This window comes from Patiria miniata, unplaced genomic scaffold (assembly GCF_015706575.1).
Source record: "Patiria miniata isolate m_02_andy unplaced genomic scaffold, ASM1570657v1 HiC_scaffold_6, whole genome shotgun sequence".
In the NCBI taxonomy this organism is placed as follows: Eukaryota; Metazoa; Echinodermata; class Asteroidea; order Valvatida; family Asterinidae; genus Patiria; species Patiria miniata.
The window spans coordinates 16,143,259-16,155,682 of NW_024037073.1; the positions used below are offsets into that span (position 1 = coordinate 16,143,259).

Sequence of the window (12,424 nt, forward strand, 5' to 3'; positions counted from 1 at the left end):
CAGGCTTGCGAGCTACAGTGCCTAGGGCGCTTTTGAGGAATCCTTGATTTCATTACCAGAAATGATTAATAATAATAAACATTCTGTATTAACCCTGTAAGCACAGAATCCTTAGTTACGAGATGTCTGCATGCACATAAGCCAAAACTCCTCACTAATCCGTGAAATACACTCACCGTAATCACATAATTTTTTGCTAGAGTAAGCAGGGATTTTTCGCTAACGGTAAGCAGAGCCAAGAAATTGGGCCCTATAACTGGGCTCTAAATTGCCCACTCAAGCCAAATCAAGATTTGTATACTGTCATTTTTTCCCCTCTTAACATGCTTAACCCTAACCGCCCTGAATCCTCCAAAATCCTTTTTGCAAATTGGAGGAATTTGCAGGATTGAGGTTACATGGCAAAAGTGCGTTGCTGATTTCGGAGTACGCACTGTGTCAAGGTCTTGGGCCCGACCTCGTGTTGTTTATGCTCAGCCGTGTATAAATTTAGACCTTGATTATACTTGACATCCTCCGCACTGCTCCAGGATGTCACTGCCTCTGCCTCAGCCTATTGACAGTCATAGCCGGAGGATTTGGCAGGATTCAGGCAGTGGTCACCCCTCCATGGACCATATTCAAGAAATAGCGGAGGAATTTGCAGGATTGAGGTTATATGCTATTTTTCCACGAGGCCAATTGGAGGATTTTGCAGGATTGAGGCTACATCCTAGCAAAAAGGCCTAGGGAGTTAGGGTTAAATTGCCCACTCAAGCCAAATCAAGATTTGTCATTATTTTTTCTCTTAGCATGCTTAATAGAGTTCTGTGGTCCTGTGGTCCCTGTACTTGAGGGTCCGTAGAACTGAAGGGTCCCAGTATTGAAAGGAATCATTTTGAACTTACCGGGTGAAATACTTGCTGTCTGTGGGTGACTTGGGTGTGCTCTTGATCCGATCTCAGTTGCTGTGCTGCAGAGTTTCTCAATCTGAGCATTCTTAGGTTAAGGATTCTCTCAAAATAGTCCAATAGACCACGGCAAATGCCATGTTCTATGATATGTGAGCAGATTCGCTGATTAATTAGGCAAGACAACTGCCTCTTGACCTCCAGATTTTGACCAATCAGAGGGCACTTTTTATATCAAGTCTTCCGTCATTCACCCGTTGTGCGTCATAGACAATTGATAAAAAAAACCTGTGTCACGCGCTATGTATCGAGTTATGCGATAATGCGCCCGGCTGCTGTTGTATTACAAAACACTGCATTCGAATTGACCAATCAAACCATTTAGTCCCGATCTGGGAATGAAATGACGTCACGATTTAGTAAAGTCGACTCAAACTGGCTGGCGCCCAGCTTGCATGTCTAGACATATCAAACGTTATACAGGAGACTATTGAACTTGAACTATTGAACTATTGAAATTGCTTAAGCCACTCAATTATATTTTCCTTTCGAAATGGGAATTTGCAGTGACCAACATAAAATAATAAATATTGTCTCCCTAGTCGAATGTAATACATTTATTTACTCCATAGAAGGCTATAATTAATATCCTGACCACATTTGGGGGAAATAAATTCCCACAATTTGTAAAAAGAAAACCAGTAGTTACATATGTACATGTATGTACATTCCAAACATTTAGCGACAAAAGTATCGCAATTTATCTGGTATTTCGTACAAACCAACATTTGTGTTGGCATGCGACTGTGACTCATTGGGTATAAATGGCATTTACCACATCACAATGTGGTTTCCACTCACTCACATTCGTCGCGTAACGAATTCTTGAAACAGGACAAAAATTCACCAATGACCTTTATTCAACAACGTGAGATACTAAAACTAAAAAAAAAATATAAATCACAACTTCCGACAATGTCCAGGAAATGAGGGTGTGACTGCAGAGATTTCCCGGAAAGCAAAGAGTTTGAAATTATTCACGGGGGAGAGGAATCCTAGTTGAATTGGCAAATATCCATTTTATTTTGCCTGAAGCTATGCACATTACACAAATACAGGGAATGCTTGCTATATTATGTACATGTACATTGTAGCTGTGGCGAAGCTTTGTACACGTGTACACTGTACATTTAATGGCGATATTCCTGTGCACGTGGTGGAGAGGTTGCAGCAATTACATAAATTATTCCTGGTTGCGATTCCAAAATGATTTGACTATTGTCTTGTGAAATCTTTGGTGGTGAAAATAGTTGTCATTGCTGGGTTCATGTAAGTTTGTATTTGGGGTAAAATGAGCATAATTATATTTTATATCTATGTATTCTATTTTTGTTTGCAATGCAAAAATCAACATATGTTCAGTTCACCAAAAGAATGTACAAAATATTAATTCTCAATTTTTTTGTACATATATAAGGTATATGTACCCTTTACATGTAAATATCAGTGATTTCAATCAATTTATAACTTACTTTTCCGCATTGACACAATTTATAAATTAATCTGAGATTATCGTTTGCTACTGAAAAGGTAAACAATGCAAATTCAAAGTCATCAAATTGCGTGACTAAGAGTGAGTGTTTCCGCTTTTTTTTTTTTTAAGTTAACGAAATTGACTGGTGCGAGGTTTAGACCTGCGACCTCCGGATTGCCGTTCCGGTGCTCTACCAACTGAGCTATCCAGCCCTATGTTGGCGGTTCCCCATTTTGTCAATGTCTTTGTTCAAGGGGCGCTAGTCGGAGGCCATAAACACATTTAAATGCCAGGGACCTTGCCCAAAGTCCGGGTGCTAGCAACATGAGTAAATGTAATGTTGTAAACCTGGAAAAACAAGGACAATTTGTTTTTTTTATATAAAAAGTAAAACAAAAACACTGTCCACACATTTAACTCTTTCAGTGCCCGCTAAATTTGAAAAGTTTAACCCTAAAGTACCCAACTTCGAGTGTTTTTGTTAATTGTTCAAAATTCTGTAAAAAAAAAAGGAAATAAGTTTTACTCACTAAATTTGTTGTTGATGCTCTCTGGTATATCCTTGATATAATGGAAAGTCAAAAGTAGTCACAAACATAGTGATACACCCTGAAACACTGGCCTGAACACAGGGTAATTCTGCACTTTTTGCAGAATATACGAGATTTAGTGCTGCGCCCTCTCGCAAGAACTCGATGAAAAAATAAATACAGGTTGTACATGCATGAAAATGGTACCATTAGAAAGAGCGAGAGCGCCCCCTTTTGATAACATATTTACTCTACCTCGTACATGTACAAGGTTTGGCAATTTAAGTACGAACATTACCTCGTACATGTACGAGGTTGGCGCTTTTGTACTAACAAATATACCTCGTACATGTACGAGTTTGGCACTGAAAGAGTTAAAATACCTAGCCCAAATGTCATACAGAGTTCATGGTCATTATACTGAATGTTCATTGTATTAAATTGTTCACTTCTGTTCCAAGAAATCAACCAATGTAATGCAATGTACATACAATAGCCATGCTTCTTAAGTGTGTTCCAATGCTTCGGAAGCATGACTGATCAGCTACAAATGTACGACTGCACACAAAAAAATTTGCTGAATGGTAAGTCGCAGTGCATCACAATAGGATAAATTACTTATGCAGAAACGGCAATCGGAGTGCACTCAACGACACAATGCGCTCACTGGCATGGAAATTATACGGAAACAGAAATCTTGGTCCTTCAATTTTATGAGATTTTTTTGTTGGGGGGGTGTGGTGGATGTGTCTAAAGTGTAATGGAGGGGGAAAATGTGTGCTACGTGTATTTCAGAAAAATGTAAAGATGCGAGGAAAAAGTTAAACAATAAAATAATAAATTTAAATAAAAAACAGGGGAAAATACCGGTACATATGTCACATTGTAAGGCGTAAAGAAAAGTGTGTTTACGGTCACCCGAACTACCTGGAATTGTTTAGGCCAAATAACAGACCTCAAAACATTTTATCGCCACCTTTGGCCAAAAATGTAAAATGAGGCATCGGTACATTTTGAAAAATAGAAAGTCTTCCCCATGCAATGTTTTTGGTGTGTTATTGGTCAATTAACAATTAACAGGTTAATTAAAAACAGAACACTGTGAAAGTTACTTGTAACAGTAAACAAAGTACAAGTTAATGACAAGCATACAAAAATTGATACAATAAAAATTATTTTCCCACCGTACCTGGATAATTTGATGGCCTTACCATAAACACAAAAAAAAATTTCTGGGCCTAACCAGAGAGCATATTTGCATGAGTCTGCATGGCACGTGGAATTGAACTCTCACATGACTAATTATCCATGGCCTGTGCTGTGTGCATGCACGTGGTTGCCTGTACCATGGAGCTCCATGCCTGTACACATGGCAGCCCTGGCACACTGATAGTGATACCACACAGTACGGACTACCGTGCTGCCATGAGGCTTGGGAGATAGCATTGGGCATTTATATGCGCAGAGCTCACTATCGCAATCCAGTACTGTGCAGGACTCTGCAGCTTTATCACTGGTACATGAAACTGCACAGAGGCTTTGAAACACATGCAGAATAGATTTTATTCCTTTGGGGTAAACGCTTTCTTGTACAACTGCCGTAAGGAGGCAATGAAAAAAAGGAGCCTACATTGTACCTGAAGGAATTTTACATCAGCATCTCTAAAAATGAGTGGTTACAAATGGAATCTCATACCCGACATGTGTTTAGATCGAAAAGGGAAAGAGTACAAAGACCAAAACAAAATAACAAAATAAATTAAGACGAATGGAAAATGTCAAATTTACACAAATTAAAAATGTTAATTTCTAGGAATTTCCAAATTTAAAATTGTAGTTATTGTGTTCCATCTAGGCTTTTTGATGTGAAGTTAATGCTTTTCAATCAGTGACTTGCAGAAAAGCCTTGGGATTTTGTTCTGAAATATTCATGATTTAGACAATTTTAGTGACAGGGAAACATCTGAGCAAACACCCTCCAGGCAAGGAAGACGTTTGCTCACTGATGCACGTACATGGATACGTTATCCACCTCTCCATGTATCTGCCCCAGGGGAGTCAGCCCTGGCAGATACATGTAGGCACGGTAACCATGCATCATCCCTTGGCCCAATCACAAGGCCCCTGGCCGGCATGGCGGGCATGGCCGACCTCTGGATGAACCCACCTTTGCCCAGACTGGAAGGCGGGCTCATGAATTATTCATGAGGTATGAATACGATTTGCAAGTCAGTGCTCACTACTGCATGGGGAAATGATGGCAACCTTGTTTTTTGGGGTTTTTTTTCATTATTCCTAATCATAAGGCCAAAAAAAAAAGTCTCCGGTTTCTGGTATGGAGCTTGCCCAAAAAGTGGTGCGGCGACGCGGTTTCTTTTTTTTTTTTACCTGACTTTTTTGCTTCAAATGTCGGCTGATGACTGCAAATGGTGCCCGACTAAACTTAGTGCAAATATATGGGAGTCCAGAGAGGCCACATAAAGCTTATTCTCGACCATAACCCAATCTAAAAACACATTAAAATTGTGCAGCAGCAGGATTCCAGTCAAACTAGTGAGTTTGGCGGTTTTGAGACATCATCTTTCATTGAAAAAAAACTTTTTCATTTTGCCAACGCGCATGGCTACGGCGACGCGTACGCATACCAGAAACCGGATACTTTTTTGGGGGGGCCTAAGGTAGGATCTCTCAAAGCTTAATTTGTTTGATAGTTGAGAAATACATTATAAGTGTTGACTTAATCTCTTTGTAATAAGACATTAGATGAATAATTCATGAGGTAGGCCTACACGCAGTACATGTATGGTAGATGCTGCATGACTGCTGTGCTAGGATACTTTTCTCATGGATAATTCATGAGGTGTGACATTGCAAAAAAGGCCGAGTTGTTGACCCAATATAATCATGTTCGGACGATTGACCTTTGCCCATCAAACCCATCCACATCTCAGACTAGACTCATGAATTATGCATGAGCTGCGAGGAAGCAATTTTCTGCACGGGTGCCATCATACCTCATGAATCATTCATGAGTTATAATGATGTGCTGCTTATTTCTCTTTGAGTTGAATCATTTTATCCTAGGCACATGCTTTTCCATACATTCCCATATCTGGGATATGACTTCAGTTTCAAATTTTTTTATACTTAAAAAAAATTAATCAAATGTTACCGTTTCTCATCAATCATGGGCGACATAAACACTAAACACACACAACCTACATGTACATCTAGAACTGAAACTATGGACACACTTACGAGAAATTCCTGAAAATTCCCCATAAATGGATAGTGTGTGCAAACGGTACATGCACATGTACATGTACGTGTACACGTGTACATGTCACACTATCTATGGGTCTTGGGAATACCGTAACTATGAATGGAATTTTTTTTATGAATATTGGGAAGTGCCAGCACTATTAAATATGTACTAGTCATAAATGTTAACAATCAGTGTTAAAGGGAAAATACAACACTGGCAAACATCAAAAAATAAAGTTACTAAATTATTTTGAAATACCTTGCTGGACTGTAAGTGAATGACCGTCTAAATCATCCTGTAAAATCATGGCACCTGGTATACTGTCATTTTCAAGAAAACTGGTATTTTCGTATCAATTTCCAACGCTGGTCGGCCGAACAGTGTTGGAAAAAACTGGCTTTTTTTTTAATACTGGCCCCAATTGACCATATTTAGTTAGTCCGGTTTTGTTTGCAATCGATTACACACCTATGAACGGGTACAAGCAAGCTAGACTGGTTCCCTGACCTTACAATTCCCCAACGTCTATAAATTGCTCTGTTTCATTTTAAATGGAGTCAGGGAGCCAGACAACGGGAAAATGACTGTTTTTCTTCATTTTTATAGCATCTACGAACCCAAAACGTCAAAAAAGTCGGTGTAACAATATTTACTATAAACAAGCAACCCCCCAAATCCATCCATTTCTGAAAATTACAGCAAAAGCAAATGATGTATATATTCCCTTTAAGGTAGGGCCTATATGTTTAAATGGACGAATTTTAAATGTTAAAAGGTAAACAAATATCTTTGTAAAAAATTATCATTGAAAATATTAACCACAGAATTTTTTTCACCAACAAACCCACCACATGAAATCATTAATTTGTTCAGTTATGTGAAGGCACAAGTTCTAAGAATGCTAACAATTACTGGTAGGCATAAACGCTTTCATTTATAGAATTAATAAAAATAAGGAAAACATAAAAACATCGGCTAACGAACTGCAGAAGTTAATCACCCCAAGCTCACTAAAAGGATCAATGTAATAACAGATCTCTAAAAAAAATAATTTTCTGAAATCTTACAATTGTATTGAAGTCAGTTTTACAGAGGAAATATTACACAACAACATGCTATTTAATGGGCCTTATGCACGAGTCGGCCATATGGAGTTGAAAGTGATGTAAAATCTCAATTTGTGGAACTTGCAAAGGGAAATGAAAGCAAATTAATTACTAATTTATGCCAGTCTGCCTCAATGAATAATCTTAAATTTGTAATGAAACATTCCCTAATGTTTAAAGCCAGATTTAAAAAAAAAAAAGACAGTAAAATTAGGCTGCATAAAAAGTCTGGCGCCATCTCATTCAACAGTTAACAATTAATGAAATACGTGGCAGGAACTCGACAAAAATGGCCGACTCGTGCATTAAGGCCAATTTGTTTCTTCCCAGAATTTGCCAAATCTTTTACTCGTAATGGTCGTTGGAGCCCGTTTTTCAAAATAATCGGGCACTACCTAGAATGTACTCTGGGGTACAACATGCGGGACTGGCTATTGCAGAAAGCGGATTCCTTGTGATACGAGGATCAGTAAATCCTATAGCCCTTTTGCACGGTGCGCCATTACAGTGGTCACATTTGTTATAAGGTCACAGACGGTTATAAGGTCACAAATGTTCTTCCACTTCCCCTGTTGTACTTGTGGTAGCAGACCAGTAAATAAACTTCCATAGACCCCAATGGTAAATGCTCCCACTTCAGAAATTTGGGAAAAATACTCACAACTCTCCAAGGTGTTCGAGACACACATCAAATTAAAGCTTATTTCATCATCTTTCATTTTCTTTTCAATTTTCGGGGGGTCACCTGATGACTTTTAGGAGAAATTTCCATCTGAAGATGATCACCCCTGAAAATAGTCCTGAAGCCCATCGCCATTTTGAAAAACGATGCCTACACTCCATTGCAAAATAGAGCGCTTTTAGGGTCCAAATTACATCCAAATTACACAGAACTGCAAGCTCCCAGTCCTGTGCACGGCTTCAACCCATATTTTTTACAAACCCTCAAGTTCATGGCCCACAGCATGCTCAAATACTGAAGATTTTGAGGGCATGCAAATCGTGATTTGGCCGGCGCAGGCAATTTCGGACCGATTTACTGGTCTGCACCCTTGTAACAAACCAATGGGTGGGCCACTTGACCAATATTGACCCAAGTTAACAGCATGGCTCAGAATGCCTGTTTGCATAGGAGGGTTAAATTCAGTTACAATGAAATCACAAAGTATCTGATCAAGTGGAGTGCACAGGAATAACTGCCCACTGCCATGGCTCAATGGGCAAAGGGTCTGTTCTGAGTTTGGAAATGTTTATATTTGACTCTGACACAAAGTCTGCCAAAGCTTTAGTGGCAATCCAGACAAGTACTAGAAAGAGGAAGTCAAGTTGTTTTTGAAATTTCAGGAGTTGGCCTTAGGCAAACGGGCGTGTCATGAGTGTTACCTAAAACTCAACTTTCAGTTGTCATATGTTCACACCCAGTTTTACTTTACTGAAAAAAACACACACAAATACCTCATATTTTGCAGATTTATTGTTCAGTTTGAAGGTGCATTGATAAAATATTTTTTTGTAAGATAGTATTTGTGATAAAAAATCACTGGGTTTTATTTTGGCACCAGACCAGTAGCTGTTTTTGCTTAATTTTAAGTGGTAATGGCAATTTTGTTTTGAATTGCAACTTCCAGCCTGAATTTCACCGATTGTTTTATAGGGAATATACATCATTTGCTTTTGCTGTAATTTTCAGAAATGGATGGAATTGGGGGGTTGGAAATATATAGCAAGTATAGTTACACTGACTTTTTTGAGGTTTTGGGTTCGAAAATGCTATAAAAACCAAGAAAAACAATCATTTTCCTGTAGTCTAGTTCCCTGACTCCATATAAGAAGAAACAGAGCAGTTTACATACATTGGGGAATTGTAAGGTCAGGGAACCAGTCTAGCTGGCTTGTACCCGTTCATAGGTGTGTAATCGATTGCAAACAAGTGCGATGGTCAATTGGGGCCAGTATTTGAAACAAAGCCAGTTTTTTTCCAATGCTGGTCGGCCGACCAGCGTTGGAAATTGATACAAAAATACCACTTTCTTGAAAATGACAGTATACCAGGTGCCATGATTTTACAGGATGCTTTACACTGTCATTCACTAACAGTCCAGCAAGGTACATGTATTTCATAATGATTTGGTAGTTTTATTTTTCGATGTTTGCAAATGCTGTATTTTCCCTTTAAATAAGCCTAATGTAATTTTCAAAATCATTACTCATACATGAATGTAATGTATGTACGTCAATGGCAATGACATCACATTGTGGTTTCCACTCGGTGATGATTTACAATTTTTTTTTTGTAAACAATTCAAGGTCATTCTCCTAAATCCACCTTGTTGGGCCCTACCGACGAGGGCCCAAGACCAGGAAGTCAACAATGGGACACATCCTGTTTGATGTAACAAAGCATGGATGCCGTAAGCAGGAAGGCAGGCCGCATCTTACACATGCAACTTTAGGTTATGGGTCTCGTGAAGATAGAAGGGTGGGCCCACTGTTTGGCCCAGATAAAACACACTTACAATGAAATCGTGATCTACACAAGGCTCATTTGTCTGTCCAATCAACCATCAACAATTCGATTTGGACTCAATACATTTTACAAATTGTGGTTTTTATCAATAAAATTGCAGAAGTATTTTCTTCAGATTCCAAATCCATTTTTCATTTCTAAGAGCAGATTCCACAAATTCCGTACGTTTCCTGCAATCGCGAAAAATCACTGGCCCTACCTGTATGCATAAGTAGTGCTGGCAAGTACATTTTTACAAGTGCAAGTAAAACCTAGGCGTAACTTGCAGACTTTGCGCAAGTAATTTTTTTTTTTTCCTGGAGATGAAACTTCAGATGAAAGGTCAGAATTCCATACCTGGACATCACTTGACACCCTGTACACAAACCCAACAAGACTGGTCGGAAAAATTCCACGAGTTTCCTCAGTGAATGCGTTAATATTTTCCCAGCTAAATTTGACTTTTTAGCACATGTAATTGCTTTCTGATGGCTGATGTAGGGAAACATTAGTGATGTCCATGTTGTAACTTTGAAGGTTTTAATTGCATCAAAATTGATAGGGAAATAAACTAGCTGTAATTGTTAATACATTTTGAAATGCCACCAACAGAAAAATATGTGAGTTACCTGGGTGATAATACCTTTGGAAAAGGGGGAAATATGTATACTGCTGTTTATTATAATACGAACAATAACAGCCAAAGAAAAAATTTATGTAAAAATTAGAATGGCACAATCAATGAGGCGCATGTCATGGATGTTTTTATTTAAACTTGTCGTATCATGTAGGACATGACACTCATCATCAAGAACAGTCATTATTACAAAATTACTATTACTAGAGATGACTGATTTGCAGTTTGCTATGCAACTTCTTGTTGTATGGCATCCATACCCACACATACAGAAACACAATGCATGATCATGATGATAAGGCAGATCACTGTATCACACCTATCATGTGTTGAAGTGCATTGGACATGTTGACTGTTCCCCACCTTATTTTTGTCAACATTCGTGATATTCGCTCACAAATCCGGCAAAAACATCTGTACAACATCAATTGATACATCAACTCTGTGATCAACTGTAAATATCGGGATTTTGGGATACGAAGGATGCAAAATCTACGTGATTTCGCAATCACGATCACCGAAGTGGCGACAATATGGAAGCCGGCGAAATGGAATGAACCAACAAAATGGCCGATCGCCGAGTACGACACGCTGATCATGCCGATGCAACTTTCCGATTTTTTTTTTCTAATACAGCGGCAGATAAGCACAAATCGAGTGCACTGATGAGCATTATATTATATATGAATGAAAAAGATACGGTTGACGTTGGATCTGTGGTTGTTGAAACTGCGGTGGCACACCTATTGGTTTGTTGCCCCTGTGAGAATAGCTCATCGCTACGTGAACTAGTCACGGTAGTCCCCTGAAAGGACTCGCCGTTTTTCGCCTTTTCTTGGCGTTATCTCCTGTGAAATGAAGAAAAATTACACAAATATAATCATCAATAAATTTCCTCTTACCAACGATGTCCAATGTCGTTCAAAAGTCCCATATTTACCAAGGATGATGTATGATTTAAACAGAATAAACACATGTCTAACCTTAGCTTGCGATAGCCGGCTAGGAGACGAAGACAAAAGTTCGGCACATTTCGTGCCTTACTCGGAAAGCAAATACGTCATTGAAATTATGAAATGTGGCCGTTGGCGGCGCCATAATTAATTGATAGAACCGAACCGCGGCCGCGCCGCCGCGTAGATCTGTGAAACTAATTAAACCTTTAGTTCAAGTTGCACTTTGTATACGATAAGGGGAAAAACGACTTTGTTTTCTATTTTGTGGCGTCTGGTCTGCAACCATGTCAGAAAGGTTTTTATTTTAGGGATGCTTTTGCGTCTCTATAACGCGCGCACAAAACTCCGCTTGAATTAATGGCAGGCTCTCCAATAAGTCAAAATTAATTTTGTCCGAGAAATTATTCATCCATAACTTACCGTTGGCGGAGCTTTTTTTTGCTCAGTATACTTCATATCCGATCGAGGAATGGCTGTTTTCTGTGCGCGCATATACACATTTAAAAAATATTTTATAACCGGACTGGACTTAAGGACAAGTGGCACGACAGTCTTGTCATTTGGCCGCATGCCCCCCCCCCCCCCCCCCAGCACTGTACTGCTCTGTTAATGTTTCGTTTATCGAGCTGGCCTCCAGTTTGTAACTTATATACCACGGCGAATGTTCGACCGGAGATATAGATGGGGCTCCGTGGAGCACGGGTGCTACTCAGACCATTCTTATTCCTCCATGCTCAGACTAGCCTCGAGTTGGGCCGGCCGAGGATGCATGCACAAAGCGTCCCGCAAGTTAGTGCCATATACCTTGGGGTCATAAACCCTAAAAGGGCCCACACAGGCCGGGGCGGAGGGGCCGTATCAAAAGTCCGACGCCTCATAGGTCCGACCTCTCGTAAGTCCGATATTTCGGATTTATGAGGCGTCGGACTTATGAGGCATAATATTTATTTATTCCGCCTCGTATGTCCGACGTCGGAAAACGAGGCGTTTAATTTGTCGG

General features: G+C 39.4%; 1 protein-coding gene across 7 annotated transcripts in view; it reads right to left on the minus strand.

Moving 5' to 3' along the window:
• Positions 1–11,562, minus strand: part of LOC119743128 (eukaryotic translation initiation factor 4 gamma 1-like) — a 51,809-nt gene extending 40,247 nt beyond the window's left edge. For 6 of the 7 annotated variants that reach the window (XM_038219493.1, XM_038219492.1, XM_038219494.1 and 3 more), the window contains exons 1-3: positions 11,452–11,562; positions 11,169–11,316; positions 888–969 (exon numbers count right to left, since the gene is read on the minus strand). In XM_038219493.1, coding sequence (XP_038075421.1) covers positions 888–969; positions 11,169–11,245 — 159 coding nt within the window. In that variant the 5' untranslated portion in view covers positions 11,246–11,316; positions 11,452–11,562. Of the gene's footprint in view, positions 1–887; positions 970–11,168; positions 11,317–11,408 lie in introns of all 7 variants that reach the window. The other variant, XM_038219489.1, reaches the window with a different exon arrangement.
• Positions 11,563–12,424: the final 862 nt, after the last annotated feature.